The sequence below is a fragment of the Lathamus discolor genome, chromosome 2, assembly GCF_037157495.1.
Source record: "Lathamus discolor isolate bLatDis1 chromosome 2, bLatDis1.hap1, whole genome shotgun sequence".
NCBI lineage: Eukaryota > Metazoa > Chordata > Aves > Psittaciformes > Psittacidae > Lathamus > Lathamus discolor.
Window position 1 is genome coordinate 58,566,044 of NC_088885.1, and position 18,024 is coordinate 58,584,067.

Consider the following 18,024-nt stretch of genomic DNA (forward strand, 5'->3'; position numbering starts at 1 on the left):
GAAGTGTAAGACCTCTAAAAGTGCTCCCCATCAAGCCACTTTCTACATCCATAACTCACTGTGAATTTGTAGCCCAAGGATTTCCATAAGGACTTGGTAAAACAAGCTTCATCTAGGACTTGGCTGACGAAAGACTCAAGCTTCATGTATTCCTTGATGGCACTGGTAACCACGTCCTTTTCAGAGCCCTGATAAAAGAAGGCAGGGCTTGAGCAATGCTTCAGACACAGCTGTGCAGGACATTACATTATCGTCCAACCCTCTCCCAAACCTAGCCTAGGAAAGCCTCCCAAACCTACCATTATCTTTGTGACCAACAGAAGTGTGCAACCTTAGGCCAGTTACTTGACCCTTTGCAGCTTCTTTATATGATGAGTAGCTTGTACTAAGCTGGAGCTGCCACTTTTTATTGCTTTGAGACCTTCAGGTGGGCTCCACTCCACTGGTGCTGGTTACTACCACTGCGAATGTCAACTGGAAATAAGTTTCCTTCCAGCCTGCTTTGGATTCACTGACACCACCACCAAGCCCCACCAAGCCCCACAAGCATAAGTGTTAGCATAAGCCCGTCAAGTAACATCATGTAGAAGCTTCCTACCTCTTTGAGAACCTCATTCAGCTTAGTAAGGAGCAGTATATATTGCATTATATGATCTCGGATAGGTTTGTGAAGAACAGTGTATAAGGCCAGTGACATGGAGGTCTCGGAGGTGAAGTCTGTGAGGAATTGTTTCAGCACTGTCTTATGGTGCTTCCAGGCTTCACTGCAAGATAGTGAATTAAGGCAAAGTTCATTAAATATTTTTTCTGCAAATTTTCTCTCCTTACCTCCCTAACTTTATATGCCACCTCATCCCCAGAGAGGGTAGAGAAAGACTTGAGAGAGTAGGAGATAACATAGTGCAAATATATCTGTACACTAAACACACAGAAATGAGGCAAATGAGCACCATCCATCCTGCCTCTGGCCCAGCTGTCTCTGCAAATAGGAACCACCCCTGCAGGTGTACAGAATATAGCATGACTTTCACAATGGTTTGCACACCAAGAGGGTGACATAGATAAAGCAGCTGTGAATCTGCTCACATCTAGCATTCATATTTTTATTTGCCATTTTCATGAGAATCTGACAACATCTGGGACAAGCAGTGGAAATATGCTAGATTCCCACATAACCCTTTCTCAGGTCCCACCCCTTATCTGAATCCTCCAAATTTCAAATTTACAGGTTTCCTCACCTGCAAAAGGAGTTAGGCATGGTTAGAAAGAGATGGGGACAGATATGTAGAGGAAGCCTTCAGACAGCTACTGCCATGGTCTCAGAAGATGGCAGAAGCAGCAAGTACCGCTAGTTCAGAACAGAGGCACTGAACCATGAAGAGAGATCACTGCAAGGTGCTGCTTAACCTTACAATTGTCTTAACCCTACAATATCATTGTGTTCCTATCAGCCCCTTGAACAAGCATTTTTCATCCCACTGACCTTTTGCTCTTTGTGGCATGTTCAAAGCCATGGACTACAACATAGTTTGCGAAAGTGACAAAATATCTGTTGGCAAGAAAAAAACAAACACACAGAAACATGAGTTGAGGTACACATTAGCTAAAAGGTTTAAGTGATAAATAGAAGAAGCTAATTTGAAAATGTCATGTCAGGTCCACCTTTCCAAGGAAGGCAGAGAGACATAGCTACCGTACTTTTCACCTTGGCTGAGTCCCCTTTTGCCTCCTTTACCAGCTCCTTGCTGTAACTGCCTGGTTGATTTTTGCAATACAGGAAGTTTAAATCATCCTGGCATGTAGCAGAAGCAGAAGTAAGCTTACACAACTGTCCTGGAAAGCTAACCTACAGAGGCTGAGCTTAAGATCAGCGTCAGATGTATGAATTTCCGCTGGTTGAAGTAGCAGGCCTATATTACTAATGGTAAAGTCAAGGTGTCCCACGCCAATGAATCTCTTCTCACACTAGGGGGAGATCGAGCCATATTTTGTCAGCAAATACACTTTCTCCCAGCATTGTTTCCATGTAAGTTATGAAAAAGTCCAGAATAATTATCACTATTTACATTTTTCAGGGACATGCATTTGCTGCTGATTTTCAGGCCCATAAGCATCAGCTCTGCTTTGTTCTATATTACTCCAATAAGGACGAGACATTGTTAGGATCAGGACTGCACAGAGTGAGTCAGCAGAGGTGGGTAGGAACCAGCCTTTTCTTTGCATGACACACAACAAAAACAGGTTTAATTTTGAAGTGAGGGGAAATTAGATCTTAAGATAAACTTTCCTTTATGTCATCTGAAACCTCAGCACAAGTTTTCATCTTTCACATGCTTAAAGCAAATCAGTTTTAATTCATTGAATCAGTTCCCAAATGAGCAACACGCACTGCTCCAAACCCCATTCATATAAAGGTAAAACTTGTTGTACATCACTTTTTAAAAATGATGCCAAGTAAAAACAAAATACAAAGCAGTCCCTCCTTCCTCCTCCCTCCACATGCATAAAACCATTAAAACCAAGACTAGATGAACAGTAACACCCAGAAGTCAGTATGCCCATCTCCCATGTGTGGGTGCCAAACTGCACAGACGGTACAAGGCCATCTGTATTGCCTTGGCCACATTTATGGTCAACATGATGAATGAAGGATTGAATACTGTCTGATTTTTATGTCATCTCAGATGTCCATAAATGATAGCTTTCTCTCTAGGACATCAACACAGGTTATATACACTGCAGTGCTTTTGGTAAACATTTTATTTTGCATTACAGACAGATGGGGAGCAGATGTAGCTAATTATAGAAAGAGCAATGGGGCAGTATGTTTTTCTCATCACACTACATCCATCATTTGCTCATACACATCATATCCTTCCCAAAAGCATAAAACTGTGGCACAGACACAAAATGGTAACTGTGCCTGGTGACATCTTCTCTCCATGTCCCTGCTGAGTCCTTTAAACACATCTTTCTGTTCCCTGATGACAGCTCAGGCTTCACTTTCATAAGTGACCCAGACACAAATTCTACCCCCCTATCCTCTTCCCACTTTTAAGATGCACTAAGAAAACCTATACTTGTGAGAAAATATTCTCTTACAAGCATTGTAAGTTTCTCTTACAATGTATTCTCTTACAAGCATTGTCCTGGTTTCAAGCACTCTCACAGCTACAAAAAGGGCTCATTATGCTATCTGCCCAGCACTTGTCATGAGCAGTGAATGCAACCACTTCACTGACCTAATGACTGAACACTAGTGGACAAGACTGAACAAATTAAATGTACAAATTAATTGCACCAACTTACAAGATGAAAAATTTGGTTATTTTGTCCCTTCAGCTACTGAAAATGCTTCGGTACTTACTGGATGTAGAGATTTAGAAACAGGTCTCCTTTCCAGACAGTATAAATGTCCTGGATGCAGAATGACTCAGAGGTGCTGCATTTCTGTTTCAGAATCCGGTAATTTTCTTCTGTGAGGTTCCACAGAGCTTGAAATTGGTCATTCAGGAGCAGGAAGAGCTTTAAGTTCTCCTTTCCCTTCTGGTCAGTAGGCTCTTTGATGAAAAGATGGAAGAAAAAGGCTCTCAGAAACCCCTCCAAGAAGTCTTGTGGAAAACATTGCCTACATCTAATACTCATTCCAGTTTTTCAGTGTAAAGGACATACATTCTTGTTGGAAAACAATGACAGGGAGGAAGGAGATGAAGATTATTTAGGGTTGTGTCCCTATGAGTCATTGCATGGGCTACACATGCTAAGGCTTTGTCCTTCACATTCTTGTGGGGCATGTGGTCAGGGCAGACCAAGGGGTTCAGACGTGAGCACCAGCAGAAAATTTTCTGTCCCTGGCCTGAAGGGCTGCTCCAAATCTCCTTGGAGGCAACACCAAAAAGGCAGTGACATAAGAGGGAACCACACTATGGGCCTAATCCAGTCACACCACTTTTGGCCAGACAGGCTTGTGAATATTTATTTGAATTTGTTATTTCAGTGGAGCTGCTCTGATTTACTGCCAGCTCAGAACCTGCACCCACAAGTTTTACCTTCAAAGACAGGCATGACCATGGACCAAGAGCAGGGAAGCAGAACGGGCATGGATTAGGGGTCGCATATGTGAGATGCAGTTTGGATTTTTGCGTACCATTCTGGAAACAAGCCTCGCAGCAGGTTGATACTGGTTAGAATCTGGATCAACCTTTAAATAAACAGGAGCCATGGTCCTAAGCTTAAATGAAAGGCCACAGCCATCCTTAAGGGCTCACCATCTTAAATTAAATATCTTTACATACCACTCACTCAAGCAAAACAGCCTCTAGCAAGTCCTCAGCCGCCGAGTTTTAATTACAAGTCACTTCATAGCTGTGCCAATGACTCAAGGCTAGGACTACAGACAAAAAAAGTAGTCTTCTCTGACCTACCTGCCTGGAGTAGAGGCTTGAGGATGAGAGCATCTATCCGTGCCAGGCATGCTGAGAAGGTTTCTTCCACTTGGAGCAGAGATGCAGTTGCTTCAGCTGTGCACATGTCCTGGACACAACACAGAAAATACACATAAACTCCCTAGCAGGAGAATCCAGCTAACAAGGCTTCAGTGCTCATTGCAAACAACCAGCCTTTCCTGCTCTTGGCAGCACAGACAGGTGTAATTGCTGTCCCCAAAACATTTGAAAATGTTGAAAGAGGATACAGAAATCAAACAGCTCAATACGAGCCAGTGTCACGGAAGACAACAGAGGCAACAGCCCGTTTTCCTGATGACCCAAATTGAAGATCTTCTCAGGTGGTCCACATTACCTCTTCCACATGACTGGAAAAGGCCCTACATTTCTTACATGTGTTAATGCTGCTCAGTGCCAGATGCATTCTCCCAGAAAAAAAGGACAATAATCCCTGAAGTACAAGGCAGCAAAGGATGAAGCAGAGCATCTCTTCCCATATCTCTCACCAGTTTTTTGTTCCAGTGCCTCTGTCCACATTTTTTGGCACTACAAGCTACAGTACGGAGCTGTAGAGCTGTGCCAGCCATCCCACACAGCCAACCCTCCAGAGGAACAGGGGTCTGGTGCTACTCCTTTCCAAGTAAGACACTGCACTGCTGGTTATATGTCACAAACTCTGCGTCAACAAGGAAAGCTTGCCTAAAGTGGAAGTGGGCAGCATTTAACAACAAAGCCAGAAAACCTAAGTGAGCAAACTCCAGTAGCTTCCTCCTTCCCAGCCCTGCCTCCCAAAACAAATTTATCAGAGGAAGTGAACACAGCCAGCTAATAACGCATCATAAGACACGGCTCTGGAAAAAGGCCAAGTGGAGGAGATTCTATGGACAGAATCAGTTGATTCCGATTCTGAATTATCACAATTATTAATGGTGATAAAAATACAAAACTCTGAGATTCTTTTAACTTTGTGAAGCAAACCAGAAAACTCAAGTGACTGAGTATGGTTTGTCCACATTTATCCTCTCTTTACCCTGGCTGTAGCGCACACTTGAAGTCTACGTTCACAATAGTAAGCAAACAAGGATATGACACAACGATTTACATTGCTAAATTAGTGGCAGAGAATTTGGCACAGTTTTGCTGTGTGCCAACTGTGACTCTCACAGAATTCCCAGGGTGCAGTCCAGGGACCATTTGAAACAGGTAGCTTGCACATAGTCGTGCTGGTTTGGGAGGTAAGGAGAAGTTAGCTATGTATAGCTTATGCAGTAACTACTTAGCTATGGGATAGACTGAATTTATTCACTAATGGAAATCTAAGTATAGTCCTTAGATTGTTTTCAGGAAGAGCTGAACTGAGGCTATCTGCTTGTGGTATACTCTAATATATCTTGAACCTCTACCCCAACTGCTACAAACAATAGGTGAGATTCATTCTCCTTATGTTGAGATTTTGGGAAGTTAGATGTAGAAGCCTTTGTACTTTGTACTTTACAGGAAGAAATACCTCAAGCATCTTAGCATGAACTGTCAAAAGGTCACCTGGGTGGGGTGACTAAGTTGGGTGGGAACGTCTCATTTTTAAGCTTCCCATGTGGGTGGATTCCTTGCTAAATAAGAGATTGAGTTCCCTAAAGCCACCAAATTCTGCTTAGGAATTCCCTCTCCAGGTCATCCTGGAGTTTGGGCTGAAACTATGTCATAGAGCAAGGAACACTTTGCAGTTTAACAGTTAGCTGGTGTGGTTTTAAGTGGTTGTTCAGAACCAGACAAAACTGACTGCAGATGAACAACGTTTTCTTCTTAGTAACCACTGCCTCTTAAATTTCACTTGTCTGAAAAATAGGAAGCATTAAAAAATTCCATAATCTCATCAGTTTGCAAGTTTTCATACATCAAGGTCTGCATGACCATAAGGCTACTTTTTGCAGGAACACCGCAATTTGTCCCAGAGGAAAGCTGGAATCCAAACTCATCCCGGCCCCTCCCAGTGAAGGCAACAGAGCCAGGGGGAACAGCAAAACAAGCCAGCAGCCAAGCATCTCTCACCCGAGTATCAAGAGGACAGGACAGATGTAAAAGCTTATTTTTGCCACCACTTAATCTACTGTCTTGTAGACACAAAGATGTTATTTCTCAGAGGTCCTAGAGAGCATTCAAGCTTGTTAGAAATTTTTAAGCATAAGTAGCTTGCTCAATCAGTGAGTAAAATTGGGCTGGATATGTGGCAGCATTTAATTTTCAAATGGTTCAGCAGACCCACAGGTAGTCATTGGGGTCGTATTAGGCTCACTGAGTAACAGTCTGGTGGATTTATTTATATTTTTTAAGGCTGGCTGGTTTGTCTGGTTTTAGGGAAACAGGGAAGATGATACCATCATTTCAGATGGCTCCAGTATGAGAGGGTGTCTCCACCTGCTCCTTATTTAATTCTGCAAAAAAATGTTTTATCCCATGCTGAACAAAAAGAATGGGTACTAGATGCCAGGCTCGGTGTCTTCCCCAAACTTTTCTCTTATCAACACAACCAGAGAAGCCTAACAATCATTACACACAGATTAATGTAAACTGAATGACTCAAACCAAGAGCATAAATACCCACAGCTTTGCTTCACAGGACCACGACAGGCCACGGGCAGAGACAGAAGGCTCAGTAGCCTCCTCAAGGCTGAAGAACATGTTCCAAACACTGTAGAAACATCACTGCCCCAGCCTAAGTATTATTTGGTTACTTCTGTAATGGCCACTTGGAAGAACTATGTATGTCCAAAATGGACCTACTGATGTGGATGCCCCTTCCAGCTGGTCCCAACTGGTCAGCTAGTCCCATGCTCTGCCTCCTGCCCATCTACAATCCTAGTTCATTAAGGCTCTATCACCCATGAAGACCTGAGCTCAAACCTTACGGGATAACCACAAAGGACTCCCCTGGTGCAGGACATGGGTTGAGAAACCCCTGCAGCAGCAATACTGAGCAGACACCTCAGCCAGCTCTGCAAAAACCAGAAGCATTTGGATACTCTTCCAATATAACCTGATACAAATTTAACTCAGTGGTTCGGGTTTGGTGTTGTCTTTTTCTTTTTAGCTACCGTGTTCTCACCCTTTCTGTGAAAATCTGTAGGCTACTTCCAGCCTGAACACAACAGTTAGGGTTCATTTCCTGAATGGATGAGCAGCACCAGTCAGCTTTCAAAACAGCCCTTCCAGTACCACAAAAAGACCTAAGTTGCCACATCACATCACCCAATAACGAAAACACAACTTTCAGATAGCATTTCCAAGCTTTCCTCATCAATCCTGTAAGAACAGTATTTGCACATTTATATTCTAGCCCAGACAGGAGAAAAAAAATTCATCACCTAGAGAACAAAACCAACACTGGCTCAGCCACAGAGGGCAAAGGAAACAATTGGGAACGTGCAAAGGCATGTGGAGGTCATGCTGTACATTCACATGTGTGAAAAACTGAATGCAAATTGCAATGCTGCTGAATGATGGAAACACTGAGCAGCAACCTGGGGATGTCATGTGCTGGCTTCCCTCAGCTTGGACACAGCATTCATGTGACTTGGGGGTTTTGCAATTCTGTGTTTGCTGCATGCTGGGCAGGGCAAGCTTGGGCACAGCCACTCTGAAGCCTATTCATAAGGTTTTATTTTGCTCTTCATGCATGGCTCTGTTGCTAGAGAGTAAAGATCTTTGAGGATGGTGCACACCTTGATGGCCAGAACTGGAGGTGCACCTCCAATGAAGGGTCTGCTAGCTGCACACTGCATGACAGCACCTGGCTTATGTGCAAAATCAGAAAGTCTACAGCCTTTGAAGATGCCCCAAGAGGCTTTCACTGGCAAACCAAAACAGCCACCACCAGCCTGCTTCAGGCTCTCATGAGAAATGAGATCTCCTTAGCAAAACATTTTCCGAAGTATCAGACACATCTCTTTATTCTCCTTGAATGAAGATACAAGAAAGATGTACAGCACAGGTCTGTAATTACAGAAGGGACTTCTAACACACATTATGGTATTTATGTAGAAACAGGAAAAAAACCTTGAGAAACAACTTCTGTAGGAGTCACCAGATCTCTGTGGCTTATCACGTTCTTGTCCTTTCTGCAAGCATGGCAATGAGGGAAACAAAAATGGTAAAATGGTGATGCAGCAGCTAACACTGGCCTAAGTGGTTGCTGAGCATCCAGTAGATGTGAGGAGCCTGGGTCATCCAGAGGTACATTCATCCCCAAAAGGGTCTCAGCTGCTAAATGAACATTTCAGCAGGAAAATACATGTTTCAAGGAACCATATCAGGTTGTTATTCCCAGTTTCAGAAAATTGCTAGAAGGGTATTTGGAACAGATAGGAAACCAAGCAAAGAGACATTTTGGTGGAATACTCAATGTCGCCTTTGTATAGAACCCCTTTCTGCTTTGGAGTCTGGAGCTCTGAGGCAGCAGTTCCACCAAGAAAATATCTGGAAAGCCCCATGTATTTTGGATGTGACACAAGGTTTCTCATGGAAACACATCTAGTCAAACAATCTTATCAGCTCCTGTACATTAAGGAACAAACTGGACATCCACGGAATGACTATTCATTATCTGTCTTCCTCTTGTGAATCCCCCTCTGTGCTAAGGTTAAGATTACCGGCCAACAAAAACACTTAACAGAGGGAAGAAAACTGTCATGAGCTATGCCCGATCTAGGGAGTGCTTAGGGCATTTTAACTCAATCAGGTGGGATGTTAAGTGCTGGAACCACATTTGCTGTAGCCCCTCCCCTCCTTAAACTCTTCCTTTTCCCTGCATCATTCACCCTAAAAGGCATTGCACCTTTGCAGCTCTTCCAGTCTCCTCCATATTTGCAGTTAATAATCTATATATTACTAACAGCCTCAGAAATGGGACCAGCCCATCACTTTGTTACATACAGTCTTCAAACAGGCCAAGTTTTCCCTTCCCTGCCTTTTGAAAGGCTGTCAATTTATTGCTGCCTTGCAGCTGAAGAGGTACCTTCCTACTATAGCTCATGTCAAGTGAGTACATCATCTTTGCAGCAGCAAGGATAAAGCTGCTTTATTTCAAGCTCTGGTTCAGAAGTAAATAAAAGTGTTCCAAACAGAAACCAAGAGGTATTAAAGATATTTCTTTGTCAGGAGAAATTTGAAACTCTTCCTCAGATACTGCTTTTCACTTTCTCTCATGCCAGTGATAGTGTTGCTTCTAACTAATCCATCTAAAACTGTCTTGCTTCTAACTAATCCATCTAAAACTGTCTATAAATGCAATATAGAGCTTGGCCACTTAAACTTGGACTAAGAAATGCCCCTACATTTTGCAGCAGCCTAAAACATTTGAAATCTTCTAGATGCCCAAAATTCCTCCCGTGCTCTTAATCACTCACCCTCTGAATGAGCATTATGTCTTTCCCCAAGCAATTGTGTAGCTGTAATGAATGCACGGTACCAGGCAGAATAATACACAACTCTGAGCAAAACCTGCCAGTAGGGAGTTTCTCCCATGGAAATTAGCAGGTGAACTTGTTAGAAATTTATTGTTAGACTGAGGGGGAGATTGATTAGCATTAAGAGTTGGTCTTGAGAGGTGCAAAGGGAAAGGAAAGATTATTTGAGCACAGACCAAGGACCCTAGCTTTCTTTGCCAGATTACTTTTTAGCCTCAATCCTTCCCCAGTATAGTTTAAGGTACCATTACTTAAACATGCCTAGGAGCAGGGTGGGATCTCCTCATTCAGTTAGTGCCAGCTCAGAGTCCATAAACTCAGGAGCTCTTTAGGCCATGAGGCAAACTCTGGTGGCCAATGCCAAGACATTATTCCTCTTTCTGTCCCAGCCTTTGCTGTTTTTCTTTTAGGGCCAAGTATCCTCATGCATTGTAATTGTGTTCCCAACCGACATCCCTTCCCTCACATGTCACGCTCCAGATGAGTCCGCATTCAGGCTGGTACAAAGACCATTCTGTCATGTGGAAAAATAATTCCAGACTTTGTTTAACCAACACCAACACGCTGGAGCAAATTCAGTCATTCAGACTCTGCTCTTATCAAGCCTCAGATGGTCATGACTCGGGATGAATTAGAGTTCAACTTACGGGAGCAACCTCATAAGCAGAAAAACACACAATGTGTCAGTTAAGAGGTAATTGGGAATAAAGAGAGCAGAAAGACAATAAAACCGCAAATCCCAAGACAGCCCTTAGCAGCATAAAAAGGAGGAAGAGAAGAACAGAGGTAGCAGTTACTTGGATTAGGCTTTAGTATGGGATACAGGGAGTGTGCCAATGCCAGCCACGTGAAGAAAGCAGGCATGGTTCAACATTTTCTTTACCAGGACAGCAATGAAAGTACGAAAAAAAAAACAAACCCAAACCCAAAAACATCAGCTCCACCTCAGGAAGTCCTTGAGCAGGCAAAAAGCAAACATGGATGAAGTATTACTACAACCCTTTCCACTTCTTGTGGTGTTCTTCTCCAGGCATGTTCTGCATTATAAGAGGTAGGATATAGCCTGGCTTCTATTGCTGACTTTATGCACCACTCAAAATTGTTGGACACCTGCGTGGCAGGACCCCGAACACTGAAAGAAGAGACAATGCAAGGCTGTCAAAATGCCAACCACACTAAAATCTCAACAAATTTAGGGTAGTAGTATGTGGCCGGGAGCTTACAAAGGGTCAAACAAGCATTCAGTACTCTGCTCAGAAAGCACTGAAGTTGGAGTAATTGATTTTTCAGCTCAAGGAGAACTTTTTTCTCCCAGTCTTTTTGTCTTTGTCCACCTTCAACACAGAAAAACAGGAAGCTATGTGGGGGGAAGGGAGTGTTTTCCTCCTTTATTTTGCAGAAACTGGGAATGCAGAGGCTTTACACAAACCTTGACCCAGCTTTTCTCTTTCTTCCCCAAACTCAAATGGGAAGCACATGCCCCTTCCTTAAGGAGTTCACCCCTGAGCACAATAAAAACAAACATAAACCTCTAGTTGATTTCAAAAGGACAAAATCCATCTACCTTTTCTGAGTGTCTGAAGGCTGATATAAAAATAAATTACTTTATCTGAACTGAAATCAGGACATCTACTTACCCCAGGCACCCTTTGTAACCAATTTAACCCAGCCTTAGTGAGATGAGCGGACCTTTGGGAATACCTGGTCTCTCTCAGGGGATACAGAATTAAATAGCTCAAATAAGATCCTTTAGTTGTTGACAACTAAGGCTAATGAAAAATCACTCTCACAACAATTAAGGATATCATTCAGTCTTTGCAAATGGCAAGGCAAGTGTGATAAGGCCCACAGATGAGATGATGTTTACTTAGTGGTTTAATCCCCCATGTCCTTGTAGCTCCCATTATTGTTATCACTTATAAGCAGCTTATGCATGCAGAAGCATAACTATTCTGACCCAGCAATTCTCATACAACACAGAATAACTTGAGATTACTAGGTGAAACTCCAAGCCAAAAATGAAACAACCACAGGTTGTACAGAGGCAGCAAAGGGAAGGAGATCATGAGAAGAGAGAACTCAATAATTTTCCATTGGAGTAGAAATATGGAAAAGACAAAAGATAACAGCTAGGGACAATTTTTGTGTCACAGCTCTGGTACCAGCTTTGGGAGCAGAAGCTCCTCTCCCTTGACCTCATACTCCCAATATGCTTACTCTTTTTTTCTGAAGCAAATGGGATTTCAGCATAGCCTCAAAAAAACCCAAACCAAACCCAAACAAGAAAAGAGACAGAGAGCTACAAATTTGGCATTGAGAAAACGTGTCACCTTCTACATCGAAGCAGTTTTGAGCCAGACACCGAGTATCAGAGTCTAAATTACAGCCTAGAAACAAACCCCGATGCACAAACACTATCAGAAGAGACAACGGGACAATGGGAGTGGTGGTAGAAGAACTGCTTCACAGATGGGGTCAAGTTCTAAAGGACAGAAAATCACCACAGAACAGTGACAATAGCCACTTTTGAGATGGCTGGCTCTACCAAATGTTCAGAAGTGAAGTTCTGGATCCACTCTCCAGCTGCCCTTCAACACTACTACTTACCTTTCCTCCCATCTCACAAATATTCACTAACACTAGAGACAAAGCCTTAAGTTAACAACATACTACTACAAAATGACACTTACAAAACTTCCCAGAGCTGCCCTATCAAGTGACCCATGCTAATCCTAGGCACTTCACGGCATTCCCAATACCTGCTAGAAACAGGGCAGGAATGAAGAACGTACAAAGAAACAGGAATGGAGGAAAAAAAAAGACAGACTTGCTTGGATCAGTTTAATCCCTGCACCTAGCCTTCCTCTCCTTTCCATTTGAGTCCCTTAAATTCACATCCAGGACATCAACAATCACCCTGAATGAAGAACTGCCAAATTTTTCCTCCTCTTTCTTCTAGTCCCCAAGGCCTTTACAAAAGACTAAGTATAGCAGGAAGCTTCTAGTGTCACATCAAAACCTTTTGGTGCTCTTGGAAGACAAATCATAAGCCACTGGAGAAAAGACAGACTTTCAAGGAGTTGCTGGTGCTTCCTAACCTCTGATCATCGTTCCAAGATACCACAGTTCACTGAGGTGCACTGAGTGCCAAAACTCAGGTCTTCTGATGACCTGAAGAGCTGCCCAGAATGTATGACAAAACTGTTTCACAAGAAAATTCCTGTTGGTTTAGCCCAAAGTACTTTGCACGAGCCCTTTCCAATTCAAGAGAAATGTAAACAATACCCGACCCAGTCAGGCCAGTCGTCCAGATACCCTGGCAGTAAGAATAAGTGCTGTTATTTAGAGAACAAACATAAGCTTAGCCACTTTTTGAGGTTCATTCCTCTTACATTCACTCAACAACCAGCTGTTGCATTAGGGATCTCAAAAGATGCAACCCTGTTCCTAGTGGGGACCTGCTGTCCCTCAATTTATCTTGTTCCTCTTGAACTTAATTGTATTGCTTGCCTCCAAAAAGCATTACTAAGTTGAAGATAGGATCTTGAAGGGCAATTATGCCTCATTTCCTTGCAGCTCTTCAAGTACCTTTCATCTCATTGGGAATTGAAGTCATTGTAGTAGAAGTGATGAAACTATGAATTTCAGAGAGCTGCTGCAAGGCCTAGAAAGCTTTCAGGCCGTAGGAATTTTCCACAGACAAAGAGACACAGCTTTGGTTCAGGTCCAAATTAAACTAAGCTAAAGTTTAAGAGTCCCTCCTGTGAACTGAAGCTCCTCCTCCTCTGGCTCTAAACATCTAGTTGTTTGTTACTTTTTGGGAGTCTTGAGGATGTTACTGTTCCCCTATAATTGTGCCTTTGACCCAGACTTTTCACTTAACACCTAAGACACCTGCAAGCATTTGACCACTTCCCTCCCTTGCAAAAACCCTAATGAGCTTATCAGCTTCTCTCACCCTGACTAATTAGTTGGGTATTGGTTTCTTTACTCCACCAGGCAAGCTGTGCAACTCCAGCACAAATGCAGTTTCCAGCCTTACTTCATCAGGCTTGTGTTACCAGGTGAGGCTGCCTGCTTGCCTGGCACGGGTGGAAAATCCCTCCCTCAACAAAGGAGCAAGCCTCAACACACCCAGGATCGGTCAGCTGCCTGCAGAAGAGGGACCACGCATGCACATGCTTCTCCAGCATCCTCTCCTGGAAAACCCAAGGTGAAAGTAAGCAAAGGGTTTAATGCCGCAAGTATAGACCTTACTGGAAATTAAATACTTTTAAGACAAAGTACCTTTTTTTATGTAAGGCCAGTATGCTGTCTCAATAAAGTAGATAAATACAGCAGTTCATACTAGTGCATGTTACGCTCCAGGAAAATGCACTCCACACCTTTGCTCACTTGCACAGGTAGAATTTCTACTTGTAGAAAACGCTCAGAAACTTTAGGATGTTTACTGATAGCATATTTCCTTCAATAATCCCTTCAGCCTGCTAAAGTTTATCTTACAACCCTCTTGTGGTACGCAGCTAAGCATAAAAACGAGCCTCAGGTCAATGGGAAAACAACCAACCAACAAACACTGGTCACGAAACCCAAAAATAACCATCGTGTAGAGCAACGTACCTTGCATAAGGCAGCCAATTAGAATTCCCCAGTAGTAAATGCTATGCAGCAGCTCCTCTGAGCTTCTGAGTCTTGAAATACTCAGCGCTCCCGGAGCCACCGGTCTCCCCTCCCACCTTTCCCTCCCACGTCTGGCCGCCTCGTTTGCTGAAACACAGATCTGGGCCTGTTCATTAGATGAGACACCCACAGAGCCCAGAGAGACGGTTACGAAACCCATGCAAATAGGATTTCTAAAGCAATTGCTTGTTATTTGCCTTTTCTAAAAGGATAAGAAATTTTGCGATCTTTGCTCTTGCAGCTTGTGTGCCAGGAAAACTTAAAATACAGCAAACTGAAAGGAAAAAGGGCAGGATGTGTTTCTCTTTCTGGAGTGGCATTTCTCAGCTCTAATCCCTTTTTACCTACAGTTCATGCCCATAGCAGTTTGCCAAATGAAGGTCCTGTGCTTTTTCTCCTTGTTCTGCCAGTCTCTCCTCTTGTGGGACTTCTGCACTTGCCATAGCTCACAGATGAAAACCCTGGGAAATGGGACATTTCCTCCTATTCAGAGCCTGCTGCTGGAAGCGTGTGACAGCCTGCATGTCATGCATGCAAAGTCTGTCCTCTCCTGCACTTGAGCCAGCAGTAACCATTTCCTTTCCTTCTAAAAAAAGATAAAAACCAAACCCCAAACCCCCAAGTCCATCTATCAGGAGGGCCTGGCATCCTCCCTGACCCATCTACTGGAGCTCATCCACCACCCCACCTCCTAAAGCACAGAAGCATTTTTCCAGTTGATGCTCAGTTACAGCAAATTGACACATGCATTCTGTCACAGCAGCAGCCGCCACCATGCGCTCGCTCTCCACGCCAGAAAAAGTAGATACGCTGCCCAACAAAAGCTCCATGCCTTCCCCTTCTGCTTCAAAGCATGCTGAAGTGAACTAACAAAGCCCCATTCTTTTCCAGGCTCTCTGACATGTTACGACTCAGCAGCCTGCCTCCTCCCCAGCTGTATGATTTAAACAACTTTCACAAACTACTGGAACTTACTGCAGCCTGAGGGATCAGGACAAGTCCATCTCTATAGTGAGGATGCTCAGGGTGTAACAGGAGACAAGAGATGCCTCAATCACCTTTTGTTTGGAGAAGTTCTTCTGTTGTGTCGACTTCCTTCCCACTTTCCTGGACTCCTGGGGTCTTTTCAGAGAAAGATGTGCTCACTGTCTGCCTCAGCATAATGGTTTACGCTACACAAGCAGGCAGAGCAGCAACCCTCTACACAGCAGGGAACAATACCAGGAAAGGATGCAGCCAGGGAATGGAAAGGATGAGTACGCAATGAGCTCACTGCCGGTCTCCTACCTGCTCTGCAAGCTGTGAAGTCAAAGAGATGGTGATTAGGACGTTGGCACAATTACAGTCCTTTTTCTTTCAGTCCAAAATTCAGAATAAAATTGGATTTTCCACATCCTGAAAAAGCGCTCTCCCTACAAGGGACTAGATGGTTGACACGCACCTCAAGTCTTTTCAAAGTCTTTGCATAAGTGCTTGATCCCAGAACTTTCCAGGCTCCAAACCCTATATGGATGGAGATTGCTCCTTGGCAGAACTTATGAGAGTGCCTACCATTCAGAAAGAGGGGAAGGTTTCAGAGATTCCACTGCTGAGCATTTTCTTATTGCACACAAAGTTTTGGGGATCACCAGCTCCCCTTTGGCATTGCATGAGTGGCCTACGAACTCTGTTCCATGCTGAGATTGACACTGAAGAACCCACCTTCATTTTATAGGATTATAGAACTGCGGGTTGGAAGAGACCTCAAAGATCATCTGGTCCAACATTTCCAGGTAAAGCATGACCTAGCCTAGATGACCTAGCATGTGGTTCAGCTGAATCTTAGTATCTCCAACACTGGGGAGTCCATCGCTTCCTTGAGGAGATTACTCCAAGTGGCTGATTGCCCTCGTTGTGAAAAATTTTGCTCTTGTACCCAGTCAGAATCCCCCCAGGAATAACTTGTGCCATTTACCCTTTCTCTTTTCCATATGATTCCTTGTAAGAAGGGAGTCTCCATTTTGTTTGTAGCCGCCGTTTAAATACCGGAACATCTAATATCTTCTGGTTCAACCTACAGAGTGCATTTGTGTCTGGGCCTCAAGCTCAGCTTTGTGCTTTATTTCTGTACAGTCTCAGTAAAGTAGCTTTTTGTGCATGTTTCAGATTCATGTTTCTCCTCCATTATTCTTTTTAACTCCAGTCTGGTAAAGCTGTGTTAAAACTGTGCTGACACACAGTTTGTTTGGGGACACATCTTTTGCTTGTGTTTCCTCATCAGAATTCTGTTTCCAGTCACTCAGCTAGTTTTCCTGAAATGCTCAGAATTTGCACAAGTATCATGTTTGGTCTAAGACCTCCAGGCTGCTTAGCCTTAACCCAAATGAGCAGCAGCAGAAGCCCCACATCCTGATGCTTGCACCTCTGTATTTCAGATCAGAAACATTCCTTCTGGATGTTGGACAAGGCAAGTAATGATCCATGCAACCCATTTCTCACGTATGCAACTATTCATTTGCTGATTTTGTTTTTCTGAGCTTCTCCCCAGCTCTAATCACCCTTGCTCCTTTGGATGCCCCACAGCAGCAAACCAGACAGCCAGGAATTTGCTTCATCTTCCTCTGAACAGCTTCACATTCCTGTGCCCTACATGTTGACCTCAACAGAGATAGGACCTCCAGCTTCCAGACCATGCTATTTACCACCATCCTCTAACCTGTCTCAATTGCATGGGCAGCTCAGTTGTGCAACAGCTACCAGATTGCCACAGGTTACAGCATGAATTCTTGTTGCTTTACCTTAAAATACAGGGAAAAAAAAAAACCGAACACCAAAAACAGTGATTTGATGCTACTTGACATCCCTTGACATCCAGCCTTTAAGACTAGATTAGGTCTGTGTTGGATATGAAGGGTGAGAGCCAGCATGATCCATCATCCATATTGTATTGTATTAGACAGTATTTCTTAAGATAAAGGCTGATAAAATTTTTAAGTGTCAATAGTGCTCTGCTGTCCAAAAAATTCCTGCTGTAGACAGGACAGTGATGAGGACACAGATGTTTGAAGAGCATCTAAGGCTGTGTATGAGACACGCTTCTCGTCTTGTAAACATAATATTGCAATTGCTTCCCTACCCTGCTTTGATTTGGGGATGGGGGAGAACATACCCAAAGGCATATTTTGCAAATAGCTGAGTTTTGGTCCTGACCAACCTGAAGACAAAAAGTCCTGTTTTTAACTTGGGAACTTTTGTTGGTTTCAGTACTAGAATTAAAATAAGAAAGTGAGACCTGAGAGACCTTCAGTTGTAAAAAAATAAACAACAATAACAACAAAAAAATCAGGGGCACATTGACAGATGCAGCTTTTCTTTTTGAATTAAGGAGTCCATGCCTGGAGTTTTGTCAGGACTAAGTTTCTTCTACTAACAGTTTTTATTAAATAAACACAGTGGTT

The 18,024-nt window shown here is 43.3% G+C and overlaps 1 protein-coding gene across 4 annotated transcripts in view; it reads right to left on the reverse strand.

The window, feature by feature from the left end:
• Positions 1-18,024, reverse strand: part of ALS2CL (ALS2 C-terminal like) — a 45,649-nt gene that overhangs the window by 22,592 nt on the left and 5,033 nt on the right. The window contains exons 1-6 of one of the 4 annotated variants that reach the window (XM_065666965.1): positions 15,563-15,582; positions 4,425-4,533; positions 3,368-3,560; positions 1,484-1,549; positions 599-764; positions 60-188 (exon numbers count right to left, since the gene is read on the reverse strand). In XM_065666965.1, coding sequence (XP_065523037.1) covers positions 60-188; positions 599-764; positions 1,484-1,549; positions 3,368-3,560; positions 4,425-4,530 — 660 coding nt within the window. In that variant the 5' untranslated portion in view covers positions 4,531-4,533; positions 15,563-15,582. Of the gene's footprint in view, positions 1-59; positions 189-598; positions 765-1,483; positions 1,550-3,367; positions 3,561-4,424; positions 4,534-4,951; positions 5,138-14,527; positions 14,621-15,562; positions 15,583-18,024 lie in introns of those variants that run through there. The other 3 variants (XM_065666964.1, XM_065666962.1, XM_065666963.1) reach the window with 3 other exon arrangements.